Raw genomic sequence first — 27,754 nt, 5'->3', positions numbered from 1 at the left:
GTGGAGTTGCATGAAGTTGTTCCCCGGAATATCTAAATGATCAGGTTCTCGAAGCAAAATTTACAAAAGGTGAAATCGTTTAGTAAAAGTTTAATTTCCACACATTTGGGGGTTTTTTTTTCCCAAGCAGGCCGAATTACAACACGACCTACAATATGTAGGCCTACATTTAATTCTGAACGGATAAAGCGTTTACATTTTTCAGGGAGACTGGATGATGCATTGTTAATAAATTGATAAATTTAAGCTGCATTAAAAAGGTTCATGTCTTACCTGCACGGTGGATCAGATGAGCTCCATGAGAGGTCTGCTGAAGACTTCTTAAAGACTCGGCTTTCCACCAGAGATGAAATCTCCAAAAGATTTGTTGAAGTTTTGTAGAAGTTCTTTTTAGCGCTTTCCAAAGGTTTGCTTCACAGATTTTTGCAGGTCAAATCGTTCAAAGTTTAAATGCAAAGAGTAGAAGCAGTAACATTGATAGGAGGAGCAGGGTCAGATTATGTTGGAGGGATGCTGCTCCAAGTTATATTAATTTACCATAAACTTTTTAACAATGACTGTCCAGATAAATTATGTTGTCATGTCATATTCGATGAAGAACCAATGGGGGGAAAATGAAAAAGTAAATCTATTATTGCAACAGGTCTTCAGCTGGTACATTTAACAGCACAGCCAGTAACAATTAGCACCCAGTAAAGTATTCTCCTGCTTTATCCGACATACATCAACTGTACATATCTGTAATATTTGTCTGGAGGGAGACTTTAAATAACTACATTTAGTTTGAGGAATGGACACTTTTATTGTTTGTTATTTCTGTATATTTTCCTCATGTTACTGTAAACCGACCTACTTCCTCCTTTTCCTTCCCTAGTCTTCTTCTTCATTTATTCTTGTCTTTACATTTCATCATTTTCAATATACATTAATTTTTTATATTCTGTGTAAATTGTGTTAAAAAATGTATAAAAAACGTACGTGGAATGACGCACGACGCACGCCAAAACAGCAACCGGTCGTGCGTCATCTCCGGGCGACAATAGAGTCCAGCTTCGCGCCAACCAGTTGAAGGATTTTTCTACTTTCCTGACATCTAAACTGACTGTAAACAACGAGAAAACGAGTTAATTATGGTATGTCACAGATTTCAATTATTTATTTCGCTCCTGCTGCTGCAAGCTTTCTGCACAAACAACTTAATTAATTTAAAGTCGAAGATAATCCTGTTCTCACGTAAAACCTGCAAGACAAGTGCGCACAGTTAGCTGCAGGATAAATGTTAAACTAGGTAACGTGAATAACATTGAGTGAACAAAAGAAATGTGAAGAACAAAGTACGATCATCACTGCTCTGTTGATATATGGCCGTTTATTTGTTAACAAAGTTTAAATCATGCACTTGCTAAAAAAAAAGAAAAAAATGGATGATGAAAAGTGAAATCCCCAAACTCGAAAGTATCAATTTACAGTCATTGTGTTGCTATAAATGCAGGCTGTAATCTATAAACTTAATCTGTGTGCAGTCTCCCTCCATTATGCTGTAATGAGGTTAACATAGCATGCATGTATGTGCGCACACAGGACATCAGGCGGTTCTTTACACCGTCTGCAGCCAAGCCTGTGCTGCACAAAGCATCAACAAATGGAAACATCAAAACAGAGGAGGAGAAAACGAAGAAGAAGAAAAAGAATAACCTCCTGTCCTCTCCTGATGAAGAGGGGACAAAGAAAAAGGAGACATCCAAGGCAAGGACACTTTATCATCATCCACCCTTTTGTCTTTGTAATAAATCCAATGGTTCACTGTTTTATTTATTGTTTACATGCATCAGGTCAAAAGCTCCAAACAAGAGGAGAAACGGAGCGACAGCGACAAAAAAAGAAAGAAGCGTGCCGTCATAGAATCAGGTGTGTATGGTTTTTATTCCCCTGTAACATGACTGTTAGTTTGTGCGTGCCTCTCACTTTATTTATTCATCACAGTCTCAGAGTTCACTGCTTCCCTAAAGTTTATCTGTTCAGAGGAGGTGACCTGGTCCCCGTCTCCCATAATGTGGGGCCTTGTATACATGCTGGACAGGACATGAGCGGATGAATAATGATTAGAGGCGATGGCGTTTGGAGAGAAAGTAACAGATTTATTCAGCATGACTCATGTCTGATAAAGTTACACGTTTTAATCTTAACCAAGTGAATAATGATCTGTTCTTGATTCTGTTCCTTATTATTAGCAAGTGAAGAGTTAGTAAGAGTGTGACTTTAAACACTAGTGAGACTCCTTGTTTGCTTCATCTTTGCGTTGCATGTGTGTAATCTGACACCAAGACACACATGAAAATAAAGAGTCCAATAAAGCCATGTATGTAAATATTAAGAGCGATGGTACGAGGATAAAAGTCATTCCCAGCGTTCTCAGAAAAAATGTTCAGGGGAAAAAAAACAGCTGGACACTTGACTCTTCATCCTCTCTGTGTGTTTTCTTATTGGCTCGTGTTGTTTACCTGTTTGTCTTCAGACTCAGACGAAGAGCCGCCAGCGAGGAAGCCGAGCAAATCCCCGAAGGAGAAAAAGTCGTCAACCAAGACGGAGCCCCCTCTCAAAAAGGATCCTGTGCAGTACGTCTCTGACACAGGTGAAAGGACTTCATCATACTTCTTTGCAGCACGATCTCTAATGTTCTCTTACGAACATGAAAGTCACAGATGTATCTTTGTAACTTTGTGTCTTTCCACTTCAGGAGAAAATAGTTCCAGCTTTAAGACGATGTGTGATTTTGGGTTTATTTAGTTGACAGGATATTCTCTGTTTCTGGTCGTAGACTCGGACAGTGACAACTTTCAGTCGTTGAAGAAGGGCTCAAAAGCCAAGCAGAATGGCTCATCTAAACCAACAAAGTCGGACAGTTCCAGTCCAGGATCCAAACCGGGGCTGAAGTCTCCTGTCCGGTCCGCCTCCACTCGGGGGAAAGCTGCAGTTAAATCTCCTCCTGTGCCTGTCACCCCCAAGTCCAACCCGCCTCCTCCACCCAAACGCACGCCCACCTCAGTCCTCGACTTCTTCGGCAGTGGGACTGTTCAGCGCTCGGAGAAGAAGCTGGTGGCCAGTACCAAACGAAAGGCTGTGAGTATGAGATCCACTTTAAACCTTTTGAACCAAAATGTCAGCTCATGATATTCAGAAAAACGTCCTTGCATAGTGAACGTTTCTTTTCTACATTATTATTATTCTAACCTTTATTTAACCAGGAAGAGAAACTCATTGAGATTAAAAATCTGTTTTTCAGGAGTGTCCTGGACACAACAAGCTGCAACACAAAAACAGAGTTTCAGACAAACAACAAACATACATCACAAATAAATCCTTGGGCATTGATATCATAGTGCTGTTTAATTAGGATCCTTTTACAAACATGTGACTGTTTTTCCCCTCAGCCCACTCAGGACTCTGAAGATCTGCTGACTGATGAGCAAATCGCCAGAGAGCTGCAGATGGACGAGGACATGGAGGTAAGCTGCTCCACATTTCAGCTGCTCGTTGTGCTTCAGTAACTACACAGGAAACAAAGTTGTCACCTGGTATACAGTTAGTCATAAACTACTCTGTGTCCTCATTTTTGCGTCAGCTGGAAAAGCAGGTCCATGAGGACGAGGAGTTCGCCAGAACGCTGGCCATGCTGGACGAGGAGCCTCAAGCTAAGAAGGTGATTTTTTTTAAAAGCGACAACTATTCAAAGGCAGATTCCCTTTTTTAGATGTCAGCAGTGTTTAAATGATTTGTTTTTACGTGGATCTTCATTCAGCCTCGCAAAGCCTCTGACGAGAAAACAGCAACCACTCCCAGTCCGTCGAAGGCCAAACTAAAGAGGAGCGTGTCTGAGGACGTGATCAGCCCGACTCCGGAGAAGAAGCCCTCGCCTGCCAAAGCCAGCTCCAAACTGGCCATGATGAAGAAGAAGGCGGAAGAGAGAGGCGAGGCGTCAAAGGGCAAAACGCTGATTTCACCCTCGAAAATCAAAATCTCTCCCAAGAAGGAGCCCGTTGCCTCGTGCAGCTCGGACACGAAGTTCACACCCAAAGCAGGAACCACGGTCAAAACTTCTCCCAAGAAACCAGAGGTGAGGAAGGCCTTTTAAATGAGCTGTAGCCCAGAACACATTGTGTTTTTAAACACGTGTTTTACATCAGATGAATTGTCTAATCAGAGCACGACTACAAGTCCTGATGATCCTGACAAGAAGAAAGTCAACGCCTCCGCTTACAGGAACTTCCTCAACAGAGACGGACCACGAGCTCTGGGCTCTAAGGAAATCCCCCAGGTAACACACACTGCAGATTATGACTTCTCCTGCCGTTTATCTCAGCACCATCTCATATGAAGAACTTTTATTAACTCAGTCACAAGGTGCTTAAACGTGTGTGTGTGTTTCAGGGTGCGGAGAACTGTTTGGAGGGCTGTGTGTTTGTGCTGACGGGGGTCCTGGAGTCCATGGAGAGGGACGACGCCAAATCCCTCATCGAACGCTACGGAGGGAAGGTGACGGGCAACATCAGCAAGAAGACCACCTACATGGTGCAGGGCCGAGACAGCGGCGTGTCCAAGTTTGAGAAGGTGAGCCAACACGATCCAGACTGCTGAGAGCATTATCTTCCACACATGTGATGATGTGCAGTACGGAGCATTTCATCGTTTGAATGTACAGAAGCCTGAAGTAAGATATGGATCAGTACATTTAACCTCTCGGTGCTCCTGTGATGAGTAATGACACAGTTTGTCTTTTTTACTGGGATTGTCGCCTCATTTTCTCAGGATAACAACGCTAGCTCTCCATGAATTACATGTTTCAACCTTGTTATACTGTGACAACAAGAAACAAATGCAGCGCTGTGTCCCGGCTCCCTCTGGAGCAGATACACAAAGCTTCTGCGTCAGACACTGAACACAACATTACAACATCTGTCATTTTCAGAATAAAAGACTCAGTACCACGTACATCGTATTATCCTGCACCGCCACGTGTGATTCCATGATTACTGCGTGAACTGCCGTGCGACTCCTGCTGAGCTCCGTAAACGCCGTCTGTGGGCGACGGCACCGAGCCGCATGCAGTGTTCATGTAGCTGGTGGAAGTCCTGGGATAGGACACATGTGTTTCATGTGTCTTGTTTTTCAGAATATATTGTTAAAAAAGAAAATGTCAACATTGTTCTGAATATACTTGACAAGGAGTAGATGAACTTTCCTCATGATATAGCAAATGTACATGTAGTCTCCAGAGAATAAGAAGCATTTTACACACGTTTCTGTTAAATAATCTTTTTTTGGTACTCTTCTCTTTCCCATCAGGCGGAGAGTTTGGGCACTAAAATCCTGGACGAGGACGGTCTGTTGGAGCTGATCAGAACCAAACCAGGGAAGAAGTCCAAGTATGAGATCGCTGCAGAGTCTGAGGTCAGCTCTCATCTTTTACATGACGTATAAGAAGTGACGAAATGAAATCTCTTTGTGCTTTATTTTAAACGTCTGTGGTTGAACTCGCCACGACCACGAGTCTTACACTCGAGAATAAAAAGACTGAAGAGGAGCTTTAACATGTCGGCTTCATGTGTGGACGATTCTCTTCTTATTCTTTGTCTTTAGAGTAAAGCCTCAAAGACCAGGACTCCCCCCGCCAACACCACAAAGAACACCCCCAAAGCCCAGAAGATTTCTCCCTCTAAGGGTAATTCCCGGTCCCCTCACACCCCGAGCCCGTCAAAGACCGGCCTGGCACAAGGACATGGCTCCAGAAACAAAGATGGCGGCACGCCGCCAGGGAGAGGATCGGGTCACACAGCCAGGAGGGAGCTGGGCCTACCCGCCTCCTCGTCTTCAGCCCCGGACTCTTCCACCGGGGAGGCGGCCAGTCTGCTGTGGGTGGACAAGTACCGCCCGCGCTCTCTGAAGGCTGTGATTGGCCAGCAGGGAGACCAGAGCTGTGCCAACAAGCTGCTCCGCTGGCTGCATAACTGGTACAAACACCACAGCGGGGGCTCGACCAAACCAGCAGGTAGTTTAAATCCCGCAAGCTAGACTTCTTGGACTGAGCTGTGAAACATGCCTCTCATGTTTAAAGAGCCTGTGTGTGTGTGTGGTTTCTCGTTGTGCAGCAGCGAGGTTTGGAAAGTTTGGAGGAGGGAGAGACGATGGATCAGGATTCAAAGCTGCTCTGCTCTCTGGACCTCCAGGTGTGGGGAAGACCACCACAGCTGCCCTGGTCTGTGAGGTCAGTGTGAACACAAACGCCTCACCTTTCTTTGTGTTGACACCAGACAGGTAGTGTTTTTCACACATGCACTACCATCCCTGAAAATGTCCCCAAATGTGCAGGGTGAACTGCAAACGGCCATATTGACCATACAGACATGATCTGGAGTTGCATTACAGCATGGCGAGAAAGCGACGACCACAGTAACGCGCAGCATCGATATGTGTGATGTTGGACCGTGACCTGGTGTTTACGGCAGTGATGACTCATTTCAGACAGACTGTCCTGAAACTCTTGATGATTTCTCGGGTGCATGTATGAAAACAGTCTGTTTTTATTTTGAGCTCTTTGCTGTGTTCTGGGTTCCCCCGTGCAGGAGCTGGATTTAAGCTACGTCGAGATGAACGCCAGCTGCACTCGCAGCAAAAACAGCCTGAAGGAAGTCGTAGCGGAGTCGCTGAGCAACACCAGCATCGAGAACTTCTACAAAGGTGAGTTCTTCACTTACAGTTCTCTGAATATTCTCCTTCACTGCTGGTTAAGACTGAGGCTAAAAGCATTTACAGTATTTGTTGAAAGTGTGAGGGCACGCTATCGGCTAAATGTAACTGTATGTTTGTGTTGTAATCCGTCAGGCACGTCTCAGACTGTGAGCAGTAAACACGTTCTGATCATGGATGAGGTCGATGGTATGGCAGGTAACGAGGACCGCGGAGGAATCCAGGTGAAAAAGCAAACCGACCGCACATTTCTGATAAATTCTTCCAGTTTAAAGAGCGACGTTGGTCTTTATCACATCTTTACTTTTGGGATGTAAAAGTTTTGAGGATTGTAATCTGTATTTGTGCGGATACTGACCTTTTGACCTTTGACCTCCTGTAGGAGATGATCGGCCTCATCAAAAGTTCCAAGATTCCCATCATCTTCATGTGTAACGATCGTAACCACCAAAAGATCAGGTCACTGGCCAACTACTGCTTTGACCTGCGCTTCCAGAGGCCGAGAGTGGAACAGATTAAGGTACGGATACACATCCTGTCCCACATCTGACAACCTCTCCCAAAACTCCAGGAAACAAAGCTTCCAATAAAACACATCACAGGAACTACTTCCTGTCTGGTACCTTCTTTAACACTGGATTAAATCCGCTCCTTCACTCTTATGTTTGTTTTTTTTTCAGGGTGCTATGATGTCACTCGCCTTCAAGGAGGGACTGAAGATCCCGCCCCCAGCTCTGAATGAAATCATCATGGCCTCCAATCAGGATGTCCGACAGGTAAAGTGTCGTAACGTCCAGTTGTACTCGTGCTGTGTCTTCCCCTTCTCACGTCTGTTGGCTGTTTTCTCTCCAGGTGATCCACAACCTGAGCATGTGGTCGGCCCGAGACAAGGTGATGACGTACGACCAGTGCAAGTCGGACGCAGCGAGAGCCCGCAAGGACATGAAGATCGGGCCGTTTGACGTTTGTCGGAAGGTGTTTGCTGCGGGGGAGGAGACTGCCCACATGAGCCTCATCGACAAGTCGGATCTCTTCTTTCACGACTACTCGCTCGCGCCGCTCTTTGTCCAGGAGAACTACCCGCATGTTCGGCCCAAAGCTGCCGGGTGAGAGAGGCCGACTGCTTCTGTCTAAAATATTCGATCAGCTGCTTCTGGCTCTCTTAACGCAAACACACGAGAGCGCTGTCAAACTTCTTAACTTAAGGAGATCCTCTGAACAGGTTTTTTTTTCCCGTCTCTCTGTCCCCTCAGTGGCGATCTGAAGTCTCACCTGGTGTTGCTCAGTAAGACGGCTGACTCCATCTCAGACGGAGACCTGGTGGACAGACGGATCCGCTCTGGGCAGACCTGGTCCCTGTTGCCCACCCAGGTAACACACACACACAACCTCACAGCGGTGTTTGATTTTGAACTGGCACCTCTCCGGCTACCGGACTTGATCTGCTCTGGGATTTTAACCAGCGACCGTCCGGTTCCCAAGCTAAGGCGGGGGTGCTGTAGGCTCCGTCTGTTTTGAGGTTGCCAAATCAAGGTTTCAAAACATGATGTGACCCGTGGCTTTGAACAAACACGACACACTGATTTGAATGAAGGACTCGTCCCTCTGCTGCCCTTCTGTTACGTTACCTCCCACACGGCCTGCAGTGGAAACCTTCATCAGGTTCAGGTCATAAAAGCTATCCAGGAAGTGACGTTACTTCTTCCTCTACCACATGACCGCTAAGAGCCACAACAACCCCCCACGTGACTGATGAGCAGCAGGAGGACATTTCTTTTTATTTTCTTAAATAGATCTGACTTCACTAACGAGAACCTGAGTCTTCTGTCTTTTAATGATGTCTTTCCTGAAGCTTTGTTTTAATGTTTTTGTCTGTAAAGCACTGTGTGTTGTGTCTGAACAGCGCTGTATAAATAAACTTGCCTTGTAGGCCATCTATGCCAGCGTGCTGCCAGGTGAGCTCATGAGAGGCTACATGAGTCAGTTCCCCACCTTCCCCAGCTGGCTCGGCAAATACTCGTCCACCAATAAACATTCCCGCATCGTCCAGGAGCTTTCCTCGCACATGGGTCTCAAGTGAGCCGACAGCCATTTAAATACTTACAAGTCACCAACGTTAAGAAGAACCGCTGAGTCTGAGTATTTGTTTCTACCTGTGCAGGACGCTGAGCAGCAGGCAGACGGTGAACCTGGACTACCTGCACTACCTGCGGCAGGCGCTGCTGAGCCCGCTTCAAAAGAAAGGAGCAGAGGGCGCCAATGAGGCCGTGCAGCTGCTGGACGACTACCAGCTAATACGGGAGGACGTGGACAGCATCATGGAGATCAGCGTGTGGGGCGGAAGGCCTGACCCCTACTCCAAACTGGACTCAAAGGTGAGGCGGGAGGCGGGCTGAGTTTGGTGATTGGTTTAGAAAAAAGGTGGTTAAAAGTGATCAAGAGTCGTCTTTGTTGTCAATTGTTCAACATGTGCTGGACAGACAGAAGAATAAAAACAATATATAAAGGATAAAAACAGATACGTTTGAGCGATTAAAGGGTTAGCAGACTTTCCCACTTACATGCACTTTATTCCTGAGCTTCTTCTCCCACTTGTGAAATATGAACTACTGATAAGTGACTGAGTTTTATCAGCGTTCCGAACTGTATCGGTGAAGTTTGATTTGAAGTTTCTCTTATAAATATCCCGTCCCTCTCTGTCTGACGGTTCCCTCCCAGGTGAAAGCAGCGTTCACACGAGCCTACAACAAAGAAGTCCACCTCACACCGTACTCTCTGCAAGCAGTGAAGAAAGGTCGCCGTGGTGGCGGCGGCGGAGGAGGAGGAGAGTCAGAGTTGGGAGGAGAGGACGTGGACAACGAGGTGCAGGAGTCCGAGGACGAGGGGGACGGACTGAAACTAGACGCAATGATCAAAGTAAGAGAATTTAAAGAGGAATAACTGAAGTGTTTTATTAAACACGCTAAAGATGATCAGTTTTTGATTTTATTTTTATTTTTTTTACCATCCTGCAGCAGAAGAAGGCCAAAGCCACCAAGGAGACGAAGAAGGAGGATTCTGGGAAGGGCAAAGGCAAGGGGAAAGGCAAGGGGAAGAAATAACAAAGAGAGGAGGAAAGCTAACTGTCCCCGTCTGCCTTCTTCTACCCTCACAGTTTTTCTCTCTGCGCGTGCAGCGACCCTTTCACGAGTCTGCTCTTAAATACGGCAGGTAACTGATGTCAACATCCAAGCGCTTAAACCTCCACAAACTGCTGAGGAACGTCTTTTGAAACCTCCCGTCATGTTTCCATCGGAGCGTCTCTAGACTGAGTGAATGATGTATCTTACCCACGATCATGTCCACACACCCGTCTGTAGTAACACAAGGAATGACATCATCACTTTGTGATCCAGGTGTCGAGGCTGTAAATAATGGGACTGATGTAAAAGACTGTTACCTTTAGCTCTACTGTTAGCACTGATGTTCCTGTATATTGCAATTTTGTATAAATTTCATGAGGAGTAAACAAACTGTGTTTTGCTCATGGGTGTCTTCGGTTCTTCTGGAAGAGGAACCAGCCGTGTTTATGGAGCGCTTTTACAAAATAGAAGATGTCGGGCTGGAATCAAACCCTGTGTTCACACTGAGAAGAACAAAGAGATTTAAGATGAGCACACAACTAAAAGATTATTCAGACTATATTTTTCTGATCACTCATATTTTTTGGGGGGGTTTTATGTTGTTATCGTAGAGATGGAACATTTGATCGAGCTAAAGTGAGAAATGACCTGCGGGAAAGGAGCCACAGGTCAGATTTGAACCCTGGTCGCCCGTTCGAGGACTATAGCCTCCGAACAACCACGAGAGGTTGTAGAGTCGAAGGCGACGTCTGAATTCTGTTTTTGGTTGATCAACACTTAAACATGTTCTTTTAATTTGTGTTAATTATGATGTTAGTGATAATAAAAAAATCCTGAGCAGAGAACAGCTAAATATATATAAAAAAGCTTTATTTGATTATTCTTTGTGTAGTTTCAAAAGTCTTTCATATTCAGTTCATCTTTTATTTCCACTTATTAAAAAACTAAACTCTGCAAACAGTTCATCCTAAATAGAGCTCTGAATCTGTAAACTTTTGTTCTGTGATTGAAGATGAATGGACACCAGAGTGTTTAGTTCAGGGCTCCAGCTCTTCAGCCTGAAGGTAACTGGAACAGTCGAGGCTCTTCTTCAGCTGTTTGGCACTCAGAGTCTCCGAGCACATGGGACACACCGACTCGGTTTCCAACAACCTACAAACACAAACAGCTCAGTGAAGTCTGGTGAGTGTGAGAGGGCGTTTAAAGGGACACACCTTTTCACTCTCTATTGAGCGAGTTAGATAAAGTTTAGCTTAGCACAAGGACTCTGAAATAAACATGTTACCGTAAATTCCGGACTATAAGCCGCTACTTTTTTCTCACACTTCGAGCACTGCGGCTTCTACTCCGGTGCGGCTAATGCATGGATTTTTTTATGGGGGACAATGAGCTTCTGCCGCAAAAACATTTGACTTCGTCACGTCGGATCTTAATATCAGTCATTTTGCGCTTCATGCACGCACCCTCATGATGGAAAACACACGGAGAAATGCATATGATGCAGCTTTCAAGTTAAAGGCGATCGACCTGGCTGTCAAAGAAGCTAACAGAGCTGCTGCACGTTAAGATGACACTGACAGCGACAACAGAGACTGAGGAAGTGAGTAATGAAGTCATTCTGAGGCAGTGAATGGATGGACTTTTTCTTGTGAAATATATTACGGTCATCTTTTTCATCAGCCGTGTTACAGACACCGTCGGCTAGGCTTCGTATTGTAACGGTTCATGTTGTAAAGTCAGTAGTTGATAATGTGTTCATAATTCCGATTATGTGGAGAGTCAGTGAATGCACCAGCGAGAACGTGTTGAGTGGCTGTATGAGAGAACGCTGGGGGAGAGAGTTGGATTGTTACGGCAAGTTGTGTTGCTCTCTGCTGTAAACGGCGTGGTCACGGCCGACAGTGATCGGGTTATTAAAAGTTATTATTTGAACGCTCTCGTCGTCCTTTAACGTCCGTACGGACGCTACAGTATTTGCGGATGTTACCGGTAGCCTACGTCTGTGTAAATAGCTCTTGTTATAGCGTGGACACCTGCGGCTTATAATCAAGTGCGGCTTATATATGTACAAATACATTTATTTACTTATTTTTCGCCGGTGCGGCTTATATCCAGGTGCGCTCAATAGTACGGAATTTATACTTAAAAAGCGAGCTAGCCAGGCAGTGATGTTGCTAGGATACGCACAGTGAACTAATGAAGACTGAAACACAATCAGGCGGAAAGAAACAGACGGCGAAGGATCCCAGTCTGTGTGCAAACGTGACCGTAGTCTTATGAGCTTTCCAGATGTGAAATTTAATAACATTTCAGATACACGTTGAACATTTGTTAATTAAAATCATACGAACAACAAACACGAGTTCAACGCTAACGTCTGTTAAAAAACAAAAATGATATTTGGGACACGTTGTTTTTCACATGGAGAGTCTTAAATCACCACTAAACAGAAAACCTATCACCATCACTGCTGGGCATGAAATCTTTTTATGAAACTGAGCCATTCAGATAAACAAATATCCCAAACGTCAAAGAAAAAAAATTCTCTTAACCTGAAAATACTAACGTATACTTCATATTCAGAAAGTGCTGTCGAGTAAACAGGCATTTAAAAGTTCAAGTCTCCATGATGACACTGCTGAGGGTCTGAAAGTAAATCACTAGGAATATGTGATCAGTTCATATAACTATCTGAACGTTTGATTTATTTGTAAACTTGACTTACAGAATGAACTGAGAGTAGAGAGCAGGAAATTCACAGTGTGGACACACACACCAGTCCTCCTTCAGCATATGACGACCCTGAAAAAGACACAGGATGAAAATGTGGTGTGAGATGAGGGGGATCTATTGTGTGTGTGTGTGTGTGTGTGTGTGTGTGTGTGTGTGTGTGTGTGTGTGTGTGTGTGTGCGTGCGTGTGCGTGTGCGTGTACCGTGGCGATGCAGTACGGCAGGTTGTTCTTGCAGGAGATGCACAGCAGCTCGTTCTGCGGCAGCTGGAAGCCACAGAAAGGACACGGAGTAGTTTCCTCTTCTAGCTCGGATGTGTCCGGACGTCTGCGTTGCAGTGGACAAGAGGACGAGATTGAAAGGAAGCGTGAAGGCAGAGCAAGAGATATGTGAAAAGGTGAGAAGTCGGCAGGAGGAGGAAGAAAGGAAGAGGAGATGGACTGGGGAGGTGAAGCACGTGTTGTAGAGGGAGTGAAAGTCAAAGGGAAGTGATGATCACTGTAAGGATCCTCCTCCATCTCTCACCGAACCATAGCCTCGATCTTCTTCCTGTACTTCGCGTCGATCTCGTTTCGGTACTCTGGTCTCATCAGCATGGCGGCAAAGCTGAAGGCCGAGTTCTTCAGGCCGGCACGATGACACTCGATGACCGTGGACGTCAGAATGGGAACAACATCTACACACACACACACACACACACACACACACACACACACACACACACACACACACACACACACACGTAGAAGCATTCATATTTCAGCTACATGAAAGCACATCCTTCATCTCTGATGTTGTCGTTTTGAAGTGTGAAGAGGTTTATTCTGTGTGAACTCACGCGCAGGAAATTTGCTGATATTGTTGCTGACACGAATGAGCATGCGCGCTCCCTTCAGGTGATCTACCCGCTTTACATGGACCTGCAGAGAAGGACACATCAACATGCACATTACACCCGCTTTGATAGTTTATCTGAAGGCCTCTTTATAAATATATAATTAAATATATGATCAGGCGTCACTGAGGTTCTTGATCATAACGAGCTCATTACACGTTTTCACAAAGCGCCTGATTGTGGATTCCATCTCTGACTTTTTGTTATGCCTTTGATGACCACGGCCTTTATATGCTGCTTTTCCAGACTGAGTGGAACATGAACACATGTATTTGTGTAAGTCTCCTTCTTCATCAGTGCGGTTCAAAAGCTTTGGGGGGGAAATAAAAGAATAGCTGTGGGTGTTTGGGGAGGGGCTGGGTAATATCTGGACAACGAGTCATGAACAAAGATTTTCCTTTCTCTCGTCAGCTGTCATACCTCTACGGACAGCTCTGGGTTAAGACATCAGATACTCCCAAAAACAGTTATCCAACATTTCCTGGACATTAAACGTACAAGCGTGTGTGAATCTAACCTTGGCCAGCAGGTAGGAGTGCAGGATCATCAGGTTTGTGGCCATCTCAGCGGGGATTTTAATCTTCTGCGACTGCAGCTCAGTGTACATGCTGAAGAGCACGTCGTGGGCGTTACGGTAGTTCCCTGTGAGAGCAACAAGAAGAAGAAATAAAGAAGAGAAAACAGAGGCTTTATTTTGAAAGGTATTTGGTGTTTGTGTGAAGAGTTTTGGACCTGCACTCTGCTCCTCTCTGGCGATGATGATGGCGGTGCGTGCGGCCTCCCTGTACTGCTGCAGCGCCATGTACAGGCGGAACAGGTACTTTGCATCCTGAGCAGAAGAAATGTATGATTACGTGGTTTCAGGAAATAGATTATGAAATGAGGGTTTTAGATTTCATGAAGCTGAACCCGATCCTTTGTGCAATGTGTTTTTTTATTTATTTTATTGAGATGTTACGTGCTTCTCTGTTCACACGTGGACTGTTTTTTATAACTACAGTAAAGGCAGATTCATTTGTGAAGCACTGAAGTTCACGACAAAGTTCCCAAAGGGTGCAATAAAGTGTATACAGTAGTATTGTATCCTATAAACCACATCACATTGTTCAGTGTCCTGGAATTTAAAACACCATCATGTAAGATTTATTTTCAGAGTTGTTGTTTACTCTCCTTCAGTGAGATGCTCACACTGACAGGTATTCTGATCCTTCAGGAGTGTGAAGGTGCTGGTTCATAAGATTACAGAGAGGTTACAACTCTATCTAAATCCTGTTTCCTGGACAGTCAAAAACACAAAGAGACAGACACACATTAAAGTGATTCATTACCTTGGGCATGCCGTCACTCTCTCCCATCAGGTAATCTATCAGCTGATTGGTCAGAGAGACGTCCTTTGCCTGACCCACCTGAAACACGCACACACACACAAAATAAGACAAATGAATTGTCACATGATATAAAGCAGAATTTAAACTTTGATAAGATGCTGGTTAGCTAGCTAGTTGTGGACTGAACATTTTGTGTTTTTTATATTATTATTATTTAATTATTTATTTATTATACATTTACCAAGACAAATTCCTTGTACGTGTAAATGTTTTTGGCAATAAAACCTGATTCTGACTCTGAAAATGACACAATACTGATTCCGTTCAGGGGCTCCCAATATAACTTTTTTTGTTTGTAAAGATTAAAAACTGCAAGTAAACTGGTTTAATTAGACAAAAATATTGATGATGTTTTGGTCATTGAAACGTCGCCATCGTATTTGTGCATTAAGACAGCGTCCTCTCCTCTGTCTGTCTGAGACGTAAAGGACTGAAACATCAGTATTTGTCGAGCTTTGAATTAGAATAAAGAGTACAACTGCTCTCTCTCTCTCTTGCTACCTGCAGCTTTGGGTTAAAGGTCACCTATTATGAAAAATATACTTTACCACGTTTATCTAACACTTATGTGTCCACAGTCTATCTACAAACCCTCTAATTATGAGAAACGTCCATCCTGTCCTTCTTTTCTTGGCTTCACTTCACAGAAAACAAGTGCTCAAACAGGCCGATTGGATATTTTCCCTTTGTGACATCACAAAGGGCAGTAACCCCTCCCCCAGGTGTGTGACACTCCCTGCTCTCCCAAGCAGCCTGTGCAACCCAGGCCCTTCTAGAAAGTGGCGTGGTCAGAACATATTAGACTAAAGGTCTGTCGTTTCTTGAATAGCTTCTGTTAGTTTTAGTTTGTCGCTCTCACCGTCTCTATAGCCATCTCCACCGCCAGGTTGTCCTCGGTGCTGGGACACTTGAGGAAGTGCTTTAGCGCCTAAGACACAGTGAACAGAGAGAAGAAGAAAAAAAGTACATCCAGTCTGTCCCACAGAAGTTTGACAGTGAGTCATTACCTGCAACAACAAACATAAAGATCTAAAACAAGGAAGGTACTTACTCGGCTGTACTGCCCACACTTCTGAAAGAACTTGCCCGCCTGCAGGTGTTTCTTCTCTCCCTCAAAGTAGAGAGCGATGCTCTGGTAGTCCTCCTGCGTCGCCTCAGGACCTGATGAACACAGCAGCAGTTCATGCAGCTGGACAGAACAGCAGCTAACCCATTCAGACTTTATGTGATCCATATTGTTTGTACACCACACGGAGACTGACCGATGATGTCAGCGTAGACCTCCATCTGTCCATGCTGCTGTGCCAGTTGGAAAGCCTCATCGTTGCATTGAGATAGAACCAGGAAGTTGATGGCCGAGCCGTAGTCGTTCAAGCGCAGAAAGAACCTGAGACACACACGCACGCACACGCACACGCACACGCACACACACACACACACAGTTTATTGAAGGATTCTTACACAGTAGGTAGAGTGAAAGAGATTATTTTAGGGTGTATTCACAGAATGTTTTATTGTGTTATTGCTGAAAAGGAAAATACATTATTTACAACATAACAAGGTCAAAATCTGTTTCTTTCTTTTTTGTTTTGATTGTAATTTGAATGTATCTGTAAAAACAGGAGATATTTGGAAACATAACATAATTGTATGACATGGTATGTACTTGGTAACGTACAGTGTTCTTTGTTTGTCCTACCTGGCAACCATCTTTGCTCCATCAATGCTCTGCGTCTCCTTGACGATGCGTACAGCGTCCTCTGGGTTGTTCAGATGGTCCAGCAGCACACGTATCTCGTTGTCCCAGTCTTTGGCACTCTCATACGCCTGTGCAGCCTCTTTGTATCTGGAGCACACGATCCATGTTACACGTAAACTCTGTGGCTTCATGCTCTGCAGTGTGACAGACATATTCAAACAAGAGAACATACTTGCCGTCCGCCTCTTTGGCCTTGGCGTACTGCAGGTGGATCTTTGGAGAGGACACGTGTGGGAGCAGATCTCCCACCTTTGCCCTGAGTATGGATAAAAATACAGTTTAAATGTATAAAGGAGGACGGACTCATACAGGTCTGAGTGTCAGCGTGTGTTGTTGGTCTCACCAGTTCTTACAGCGGATGTAGACAGACGCAGCCTTGTCATAATACTGGCCTTTCTCATAGAGCTGAGCGGCTTCAGAGAATTGCTGCAAGACAAAGAAAAGCACAGAGAAAGATGTATAAAAAACAACAACACCACTTTAACACCTATATTATAAAAACACAACAAGGCTCTCTACCTTCATGCTCTCCAGTATCGCTCCACATTCCTTCTTAAGGACTCTACTCGGGTGCTGGATAGCCTGAGCGGCTCCTTTCCTGATGTCACCCATCCTGATGGACATCCTGGCTACACCAGCTTTACACGCATCGTCATGCTCCTCAAACTGCAGGAGGAGAAACAATCACATGAGGAAGAATCGTCTGGAGACAGAGTAAGGCGGACCTTCGTCCTCCTGGCAAACAGTTGTAATTATCTAACCACCTGTCAGTCAAACCAGCTATGGCACTAATCAAGGCTGTAAATATCTTTATTTCTGCTGTTAAAAACAGAGTTTAAATATGGGACTTAATGGGGAGCTTTCACTGGAGGTTGCTGCTTAGTACTAATTAGAGAACAAGAAAAAAAAAACCTTTATAATGAAGCTCACAGTTTGAAATTAATCTTCCGATATCAATGAAGAAAACTAAGATAAAAACTATAGCACTTACTTCAGCATCATGGGTCATGCCTTTTTCATAGTGAGCAAGAGCGTTCACATAGTTTCCACTAGAGAGAGAGAGAGAGAGAGAGAGAGAGAGAGAGAGAGAGAGAGAGAGAGAGAGAGAGAGAGAGTGAGAGAGAGAGTGAGAGAGAGAGAGAGAGAGAGAGAGAGGTTTGTTTACAGAGTCGATTGATGATGATGAGTTGTGATAATTAGTAAAGTATACTTGAGTAAAGAAGTTGGATCAGTATTTTCTCATTGTTCTGTGAAACAAGTCACCGTTCTACTTTACTAAAAGACATGTGAACCATCTGTGATTATGAATACTGAGTGTAAGCGTGTTGGTGTGTGTGTGTGTGTGTCTCTACTTACACAAACTCAAGATGGACGGCATACTCTTTAGATATAAAGGGAATCTGGTCTTCTGCTAACGTCTTTGCCAACTTGAGAGCACTGTTCCAATTCAGCAGGTTCCTCCTCATCTAAAACACACACACACGCACACACACAAACACACACACACACACACACACACACACACACACACACACACACACACACACACACACACACACACACACACACACACACACACACACACACACACACACACACACACACACACACACACACACACACACACACACACACACACACACACAGGGCTGAAGAAGTTGGTTTGGCATCTACACCTACATGAACAGTCTTTAGCTTTATAATGAACATAATGAGAACATAACAGGGCATCACTTAATAACTTCTCATACTTGTTAAAATGACATGTCTGATTATTTATAAAAAGACTGTGGCCTCTTTGTGTGTCAGTGTTTTTACCTCTAGGGCAGTGATTGGGCAGCTGGAGGACAGGTACAGGTTTTGTGCCACATCGTAGTCATCTAGAAACATGGCTAAATGTCCTGCCAGTAAATTCATGTCCTCTATTCCCTGCGTACAGATAGACAGAGAGGAGGAGTGAAGGTGTGTCACTGAGACGGAGTTTGGGATATTAATAATGATTTGTGTTTAAGTTGTACCTGGGTGCCCTTCAGTGACAGCACCATGCCTACATCCCCGCTCATGCGGTACACCTGGATGGCCAGATCAACCTCCATGTGGACCAGGCAGGCTTTCCCTAGCTCTGCCCAGTCTGAGCTATTGCCGGCAGACTTACACAGATCCCAGGCTTCATGAAACCTGGAGGGAAAAAAAGACAAACAAACATAGATGGCATGATTTTTTTCACTCTTTCACATAAATAAATCTCGTCAAAGCTTTCTCTCCTTGCGGGAACACGTCGTCTGACCTCTTGAGCTGTAGAGCATGGCCGAGCTGCTTGCTGAGATCCAGCTGTGAGTCCCCTGGTGTGCCAGCTGAGCGCTTGAGGAAGGAGTGAGTGCTCAAAGCCACTTCACTGGTCTTTCCGCTGGCTGTCTGACATGTGAGCTCTCCATTGTGCAAGAGCAAAGGCTTCTGGGAAAAGAGGAGAGGGGTGCTACCAACCAATACCGCCCTGGGGCCTGAAAAGACAGAGACAGGAAAGAAGAAGTTTTTATGTATAATATAAAAAAAATGTTTTTTTACATTCAGCATGGATATATTGTGATTTTCTGAAAGGGTAATCTGTTGAACTTTTCAAAGGCCCACATGAATAGGACAGCAAATAATGGAGGAACAGTTCTCTGTGTTTAATATTTCAGAGGTTAATCATAGAGGAGTGTGCAGTTTGTGTGACGATGTGGGCTCCCTCACCATATATGGTCGTTTTATGCAGGGCGTAGGTGTAAACTTTGTCATCATCATAAGCTACAAACACTCCTCTGTCAGCGTGCCAGTTGTCCCAAAGCACTCCAGTGATGGTGGGAGAGAAGTTTGGGAGCTCAAAGCAGGTGTTTGTTGCCTGGTTGGACACACACATGTACAAATATTAACTACATAAAACAAAATAACATTATTGGTTAAAAAAGCTCAACCTGCTAAATGAGTGCAAAACACTAAATGCAACAGGGCCACAAATGTGTCATTTAGTTGATTTACCTCCACAAAACGTTAAAAACAACCTGGTCCTGAAATTATATTTTATTGGTGGACATTAATTTACTTAGATTAATTAATTAGTCTTTGTCACAGGTCCTTACATCACTGTAAATTAAAGTCCATTTTGGCGCCCCCTTTAGAAAGTATGATATCCCACATCTCTTTTTACCCATTCCTGCACGTGGAGGACATGAAAATCCTCTTCTGCTTTCCTTAAACAGTCAAACAGTGTGCCTCATTTATTGTAAATATTTGCAGTGCAAAATGTGGAAAAATGTTGTTTCATGAAGGTGCTGTAAATCATCTCAATTGACACCTAACCCATAACAGAGATAAAGAACAAGAGATCAGTAGAAATATTCAATCTTGTCGCTTTTAGTCAGAGTTGCTTTTGTAGTCCATTAAGAGGCGTCAGTATAAAATTTCCTCATCGGAGCTTTAACTTCAACATGTCAACTCTGTCTGGGCACCAATACAGTTAAAAGCATCCTTTGACATCCAGTAAGTTTGACTGAAATCTGCCTGGGAAAAAAAATCAAGACATGATCTCAAACACATTTGTGAATAAAAGACACTAAAAGTCTTTAGTAAACATTTCCACTGACGTTTGTAGGAGAGAGCAGGAAGCCGCCATTCCTCTCGTCAATGAAAACCAGCCGAGTGCCGTTTAGGTCGGGGAACACTTTCCTCACACCAACCGTGTGGCTGTAGCTGCTTACAGTTTCCCAGTCCTCCACCAACACACACACCACTTGACCCGACTGAGAGAGAGAGAGAGAGCGAGAGAGAGAGCTTCAGTTGAGTGAGGAGAAAAACCATAAAGTAATTCAAAGAAGTTCTCCTATTGTGACCTTCTTCAAATAATGGTAGGTCTTGCTGTGCCTTACGTCAGTGCTGTAGTAGAGGAAGTCAGCAGTAAGGGCGTGGCAGAGGATCCGACCTTTCATCTCCTCATCTGGAAACAGTTTCATCTGCTTCTTCTCCTCCAGGTCTTTGCCTTCAATCTGAACCCACACACAGTCTCATAAACCTTCTGTCCGTCCACGTTCATAAGAGGTGAAGCCTGCCCAATAATCGCTCACCATGTGAAGCTGCACTTTTCCCTCAAACAGAGCTGCTGCGTAGTCGGAGTTAAGGCACATGCTGGCTATCGTCCCCAAATACTCAATGTCCTTAAGCTTCTTAAAACCTGAGCCATACAAAAATCAGTGAAAGGATTCATACACACTCGTGCAGGGTTTGATCGTGATCAACATAACATCACACGTGCTTTACTGTTTCACACTCACACACCAGGTTCATGGTCGACCAAGGCGTAGAACCAGGCTCTGTTGTTCATTCCTACAGCCACATGGTACGGTCCCATCGCGATAAACGTCGGCTCTACTTCCACTTGTATGGCCACCGGACTCTCCTGAAAAAAAACAACAACACACACACACACACACACACACACACACACACACACACACACACACACACACACACACACACACACACACACACACACACACACACACACACACACACACACACACACACACACACACACACACACACACACACACACACACACACACACACACACACACACACACACACACACACACACACACACACACACACACAAACTGCTTACTGATGCTTTAAAATTGTATTTATTCCTTGTACCAATCTCTGATAAATCCTTGCATCAAATAAATGCTACTCATATCAAGAAGAATACATGTAGCTACACTTGAACTTAGAAGCATTGTTAGAGATGTGAGAGAAGGGTGGGAACCATGATGCACGTTTGTCTTTGTTGTTTTATTTGTCCCGCTTTTTGTTAAGATTATCAGTTTCATTTGTCTGTCCTGATTGGTGAATTGTTTCTCTATTTTTGTTGGTTTATTCAAAGAAAAAAGGAAAATCCATCAGCAGACATTAAATAAATCCTCTGTGTCTGGAACACAAATGTTATGCAATTGCTGCTTAAAGAAAAAAGCTGCGTCTGTAAACTCACCCCTTCAACCTGGTTGGACACCGTGACCTCCAACAGCGAGGTGAGGTACGCCAGACGGGTACCAAAGCTGCCACCCAGAATGGGCAGCTTGGTCAAAAAGACGTGCAGCGTCCCTTTCTGTGTGGAAACCGCCAACAGCTGTCCGTCATCGGTCCAGCTCATCTGGTCCAGACCTGCAGATGGAGAGCGGGAGGCCGATAAAGGAGCAGTGTGGACTGTTCTCAGGAGGATCCTGGAACTGACAGAATGGCTACACAAGAGAGAATCTTTCTCACCTTTGGTCTCATCATCCAGCCGAACGACATGGCTGATATCTTTAAGCTCTGACAGCTCGTGGATCTTTATGCTGCAACAAGAAGCAAACATGTTGAGTTCAAAATAAATAAAAGGATTGCTGGTCTGTTTCACTTGAGAGCCTGCGTGTACCTGTTGTCCCCACAGGAGGCCGCTTTGTTTAACGAGGCTGAGATGGCCACGCTGTTCAGACTGTCTTTGTGGTTGTGAGCCTGATAGAGCTCCTGCCCGATCTCCCTGATGTGAGTGGAAATAACCACAAAGTATCCATGGGAGAAGCCGATCAGTATGTACCCATCGCCATACCTACAAGAGACACGCAGAGGCACAGAACGAACCTCAGTACAAACATGTCACTGGGCCATGACGTGCTGTGAGTGTGTGATCGTATATGTTACCAGCGGTAGGACACAATGTTTCCATAGTGACGCTGGAAGGTCAGCTCTATCCGGTTGTCAGGGTCATTGATGTTGAAGAGCATCAGTATCTTCTTATCCACAGACACACTCACCTGAAGGAGTACGTGCAGAAAGGTAAACAAAAGAATGTCAAATTAATTAGTGAGCACATTTAAAGCACAGGAACAAATCAAAATAGGTCGATAACATCAGAAAGAGTTCAAACTTACGGTGCTCTCTCCAACCCCAGACCTTTCATCCGTCTTCATCACTGAAAATAAAATCTCAGCAGGCTCGCCACGAAGTGTCGTCTGGAAACAGAAGAGATTTTCTTTATTCTCCGAGCTCTGATACTGCACGGTAACGTCATCTGTTTACCGTTCTGTCGTAAAGTTAGAGTCTCAGCTTATCCATGCTTGTTTTGCTCTTCTTCATTGCATACTGTAAAATGTGACCACTGTCAGATTACTCTTGGACGCTCATGATGTCAGGGAGTAAGACAATAATGCAAATATTTCGTCCAAAGGGCTGCTGTGATCATTTAACTTTCAAGTGAGTTTTGTGCTCTCCTGTGTAGTTACCTGTCTGACCGTGTCCCCCTCATGATTGCTGATGGTCAGACTGTTGTCATCACTACCCAGAGCGAGCAGATTCTGAAAGCTCCAGCACCCACAGGTGATCTTTTTTGTATGTTTACCTGAAAATTGAAAAGAGCAGATATCAATACACAGAGAAACCTAACGAAAGAATGAACAACGATCTGCTCAACTGTGTTCTGTGTGTTTGCTTTTCTCCTCACACACAACGATGAATCTAAAATCTATGTAACAAGTTCAGGAAAGTCAAACATCCAAACTCCACCTCAAATTTAAAGAAGCATGTGAAATTATTGAGCAGCAAACTTAAGCACATGTATGCTGATTAGAGAACATTTACATTTTCATTATGCAAACAGTTTAAGGCATTCATGACATTTGTGTTATTATGTAACCTCCAGGTCACAAGCAGCACCTATAATAACTGATCCTCCTATGATTTATATACAAAGTAGAACAATTAATGACATGCATCAATTACCCAGCACAGGGATCTTGCGTGAGGTTTGCTGATTATAGATCAGCAGGTTTCCTTTAACTGTCCCAACTGCCAACAGAGGGCTGACTTTTGACCACAGGAGGAAGGACATCTGGTCTCTGTAGGAACCAACAAGAACCAGAACATAACCCAGAGAACAAAGTGTGAGTCAAAGTTATCTACTCTCACCTAATAAACTGAAAGATGAGCAACAATGAATGCCTTAAAGCCGTTAACTTCTGCCCCTTCAGATATAAGCTCCACGCTCCTCATACCTCATGCCGCTCTCTATCTGTGATATCTTATTGACACTGGCATCCCAGAGGTAAATGGAGCTGGATTTAGCAGCTATCACTGCCAAGATGTCCCCGTCTTTATCCCAGTCCATTCCAACACAGCGTCTGACGGGATGAGGAGAAAGAAAAAGTGAATATTGAATATGAAATGCTTTTAAACAGCAGCTCAAAATGTGTTCAGACACTTACCCTGGAAGGCTGAGTTCAGTCCACTTCTGTCCATGCCGATCAAAAATTTTCACTGAGTTGTCCTGTCTGAAATAAAATGCACATTTCATTAAATGATTTTATGTAAATTCTGTCTGGGAAAGGAGATCATAAAATCTTTTTTTTTTTTAACACTTCTTGAACAGTTTACTCACCCAGCAACAGCGATGTAATTACCGAGGGTTTTCTGCCACCTATAGAGCAGATTAGAACCGGCCCAGGCTTTATCATCGAGGATAAAAACGCTCTGTGAACACAATAAATCCTTTTCAGTAACTTTTATTCGCATAAACATGAAATGTGACTGAAACAGTAAGTTTGGACAAACTATGACTCATAGCATGAACTGGACTGAAGTTAACTTGCAGAATCACGATATGTTAATGGTCTAAGTTACTGACTGTTTAAAACAACAACAATTAAATAAGAGTTGACAAACAAAATGTGAAATGAATCCATCCAGCCCTTTATTTGTGGTCTGCACAAGTCTGATAACACAAAGTCCAAAAATTTGTTTCCAATTCCAATCCACATTTTCACGTATAAAATGTCAAAACTTTGTCAACTATGACTTTTCAAGGAAGCCATAATAAAATTTCCATGACCATTCACAACCTTTATAAGTACACGCACAGAGCTGTACAGTATACTTTACTCCAACTGTTATTTATTGTATGACAACTAACAGTGGCAATGTCAAATATTTTCCTGTTGACATCAGATTTTTGTCATTCCAAAACCAATCAGGAAAGGGAATCATTTTGTCAACAACATCAGGAGAGAGGGCATCACAAAGTGATGTCTGCAGGGAACACTGGGGGGGTCTCATTATATTTAAAGAGACACACACACCAAAACAAAGCGTTCAGAGAGAGCTGGTTTCCACAGGGTCACAAATGTCCATCCTCCAAACCTCATTTTTATTTGTATATATGATGCTGTTTACTTTTGACAACATAAAAAGCTCAAATGCAACATGGAAGGAAACGGTTTTGGTTGCAGAGGTGATGCAATTTCAGCTTATGTTTTGTGATTTATTTAAATATCTAAAAATAAGAAGTTTGATGTCTTTAAAGAATTTAATGAAAGGTCATGTTTATCCTGAGATGAAAAAAACTGCCTGATGATAATACACGTAAAACGCTGGTCGTTGAGTCCTCCCTGGTTTACGCTTTTGCACACTAGACATTTGGTTTTATCTGACTCAGCTGAACTACTTTAAAATATTTAACACTTCTTTAGTTTGGTTTCTACAGGTGGCCTAATTAACGCCACGGTTAGCAAGCAGCTAGGTAAGCTAGCTGCACGGAGCGTTTCCATGTGAGAAATAAAACAAACCCGGAAACCAAGAGCAGGAAATACCTCCTGATGTTTAACGTAAACATGCTGATACACACCTTCATCTTTATGGCGTTAGGTTATGTAAAGTTTAAAGGGATCTTTTCTGTTCAAAACATCTTCGACAAAAATCGTCTCATGTTTCCCATAATGCATCACTTTGAAGCGTCTGTCCAAGGCGTTGTCATAGCAACATCCATTAGCCAATGAGCAGCCTCTAAATCAGAGCAGAGATTACTGTGATGGAAGAAGATAGCAGGCGTCCTTTACACATGCAGCTTTATGCTCAAATTAAATTGTTTTCAATAATGTAGTTTTTTTCCTACCGTGTTGCAAGTAAACAATAATTTAACTTTTCTTTTATATAACAGTGGACAGAGGAAGAAAGGCTGGAATGACATTGGGTGACAGACGGTGACAGTTTTGGCATTGGCTATGGACCACAATAGTCTGGGTTCAATAAATCTGTAACATGTTTTTTCACTGATCAATAAAATACATTTCTGGGGACCCCATTTGAAGTCCATGTAACTCAATGGTCAGGAGGACTCCAAGGGAAAGCCTCATCCAACTTGAAAAATACACATCTGCACATAATGACTTCTGCAACAACAACACCAGAAGACTTTAATTTCTGACAGATCTCTATATATGTCTCTTGTGTCTTATTGTTATTCACTCATTTTAAAAAACTGTTTTTTTCCAGATGACCTGTCAAAAAAGAGAGCCAAACTAAGTAGTCATGTTTAATAGATAGATAGATAGATAGATAGATACTTTATTGATCCCGAGGGAAATTCAGGCAATCAACGTAATTCTAACAGATCATCTTATTTTACATTCTGTTTAAAAACAAGAAGTTTCATATTTGCTTGTTCGCCTGCCATTTGAATTAAATTAAGTTAGTGTAGAAGTATATGTTGTGCTTCCACCACAGATCCAGCAGAGGGCAGCCTCACATAAAGTACATGACTAAATGAGCATTTGTTTTTATATCTGCCCATTTCTTCTGTTATCCTGCAATCAATTAATAAAGATATTTGAATAAAAGAAACACAATCTCGAGCTTCTCTGACTCCATACCAAATAAACTTGTTGTATTATCACTATAGAAAATAATTACTTGTGTTTTACATAAACACAATTGTTTTTCTAAAAAGGATGTGTTGTTATGTTGCAACCACTTTTATGTACAATTGACTGGTTTACCGGCAATAAACAGAATTGAACCAAAAGTCAGCCTTAACTTCTCTTGTGTTATTTCATTGCTGCTCAAAGCAAACTCTCGTAGTGACACAGCACCTTTGGTTCTGTCCTGTACTGTCCATCGACGGAGGGGTGACAGCTTATTTCTGCTCTACAATCCCAGGAGCAGGCGTGAATTGCCAGCCGTGTGACACAAATATTCCCTTTCTGCAGAACACACCCTGCTGACTCAGACCTCATCAGGATGCACTGAAGGGAGCAGCTGCATGATTTCAAAGCAAAATGATAAAATTAGAGCAGAGGGATGAAAAAGGATGATGAAAAAGGATGTTGGGAAATGTTTCTTTGTTGCCATAGAGACAATAAAAACCAGAGTGAATGGAGCAGCTCAACACTTTTGCTATCTTGTATTTTACGAGTTTCATGCAGGAATTACGTGTTTAACTTCTGATGTTTGTTGCAGTGAATTAAACTAATAATAATAATAATAATAATCATGAACAAAAGCTCACAGTATTCTGCTGCTCTGCACGAGCCTCGTAGCAATTGTGCAGGTATTCAAATACAAATACTTTCTTCTGTCCCATTAAAATGTTCAAACCTGACCTTTGGCTCCTTTCCTGCAAGTCATTCCCCACTCGACTCTCCCCTACTTCTGACTCTATCTACTGTTCTCTCTCTAAAAAATAAACCTTTTAAAAAGCAAATATAGAAATGTAATATAGCCAAAGTGAGACTTTCGCTTAAATATTTAAATCCTACAGTACATGAGGCAGGTGCTGGATGTCCTGTTTTATATGTAGAAAGACAGAAAACAATTAGAAAGCAGTAAAAACAATAAGGGTGAGTGAATTACTAGAAAGAATACAGCACAAAGGATTTGAAAACATGTAGGATTTTTAAAATCAAAACAAGAGATGTTTGTTTCGGATGCCTGAAGGTTCTGAAAGTGTTTCCACACCTTGTTCAACTAGCGACTCTTTTCCAGCTCCTGAAGTGAGCTTCTGTAAAGACGCTCTCATCAGGCGTTCCTAAGATATTCCATTTGAAGAAAGGTACAAGAAAAATAGCAAGAATAGCTGTTCCAGGCCATAAAAACAAATAAGGTAATTTTATCTTTATTTATCACGATGAGAATGTGATCACAGTGACCTTGACCTTTGATCAACAAAGTCTCCTCACTCCATCCTGGAGTCCAACTGAGTGATTGTCTGAAATGTCTTCCAGATATTCTTCAGGTTTTTATCAAGTTAAAGGAAATTCACCTTCAACGTCCCAA

At 43.3% G+C, this 27,754-nt stretch overlaps 2 protein-coding genes across 3 annotated transcripts; one reads left to right on the top strand and one right to left on the bottom strand.

The window, feature by feature from the left end:
• Positions 1-1,004: 1,004 nt before the first annotated feature.
• rfc1 (replication factor C (activator 1) 1) lies at positions 1,005-10,261 on the top strand. Of its 2 annotated transcripts, none has more exons than XM_079338343.1 (23): positions 1,005-1,133; positions 1,582-1,746; positions 1,833-1,908; positions 2,516-2,632; positions 2,819-3,120; positions 3,432-3,506; positions 3,623-3,700; positions 3,800-4,114; positions 4,202-4,315; positions 4,429-4,608; positions 5,344-5,448; positions 5,638-6,046; positions 6,150-6,262; positions 6,621-6,735; positions 6,880-6,968; positions 7,127-7,264; positions 7,425-7,520; positions 7,597-7,850; positions 7,998-8,115; positions 8,675-8,820; positions 8,906-9,119; positions 9,463-9,660; positions 9,759-10,261. In XM_079338343.1, the coding sequence occupies exons 1-23, from the start codon at positions 1,131-1,133 to the stop codon at positions 9,843-9,845; spliced, it is 3,507 nt and encodes a 1,168-aa protein (XP_079194469.1). In that variant the 5' UTR covers positions 1,005-1,130; the 3' UTR covers positions 9,846-10,261. The 2 variants fall into 2 exon arrangements, with proteins under 2 accessions (XP_079194469.1, XP_079194468.1); XM_079338342.1 differs by having other exon boundaries at positions 6,147-6,262.
• Positions 10,262-10,727: 466 nt separating this feature from the next.
• wdr19 (WD repeat domain 19) lies at positions 10,728-25,455 on the bottom strand. Its single transcript, XM_079338338.1, has 36 exons — positions 25,329-25,455; positions 24,087-24,178; positions 23,914-23,979; positions 23,704-23,829; positions 23,432-23,547; positions 22,936-23,051; positions 22,585-22,665; positions 22,355-22,467; positions 22,089-22,262; positions 21,938-22,008; positions 21,663-21,835; positions 20,951-21,071; positions 20,740-20,846; positions 20,545-20,661; positions 20,263-20,418; positions 19,373-19,520; positions 18,927-19,140; positions 18,658-18,817; positions 18,458-18,568; positions 17,996-18,105; positions 17,631-17,688; positions 17,159-17,305; positions 16,983-17,065; positions 16,812-16,895; positions 16,580-16,726; positions 16,143-16,267; positions 15,932-16,041; positions 15,740-15,808; positions 14,821-14,898; positions 14,225-14,321; positions 14,010-14,134; positions 13,436-13,517; positions 13,123-13,273; positions 12,801-12,924; positions 12,592-12,668; positions 10,728-11,018 (listed from the first exon to the last, which is right to left on the bottom strand). Exons 1-36 carry the CDS (start codon positions 25,332-25,334, stop codon positions 10,904-10,906), a joined length of 4,050 nt encoding a protein of 1,349 aa, XP_079194464.1. The 5' UTR covers positions 25,335-25,455; the 3' UTR covers positions 10,728-10,903.
• Positions 25,456-27,754: the final 2,299 nt, after the last annotated feature.

This window comes from Symphodus melops, assembly GCF_947650265.1.
Source record: "Symphodus melops genome assembly, chromosome: 2".
In the NCBI taxonomy this organism is placed as follows: Eukaryota; Metazoa; Chordata; class Actinopteri; order Labriformes; family Labridae; genus Symphodus; species Symphodus melops.
The sequence above is the reverse complement of the archived record's forward strand: the minus strand, read 5'-3'. Positions and strand labels throughout refer to the sequence as shown.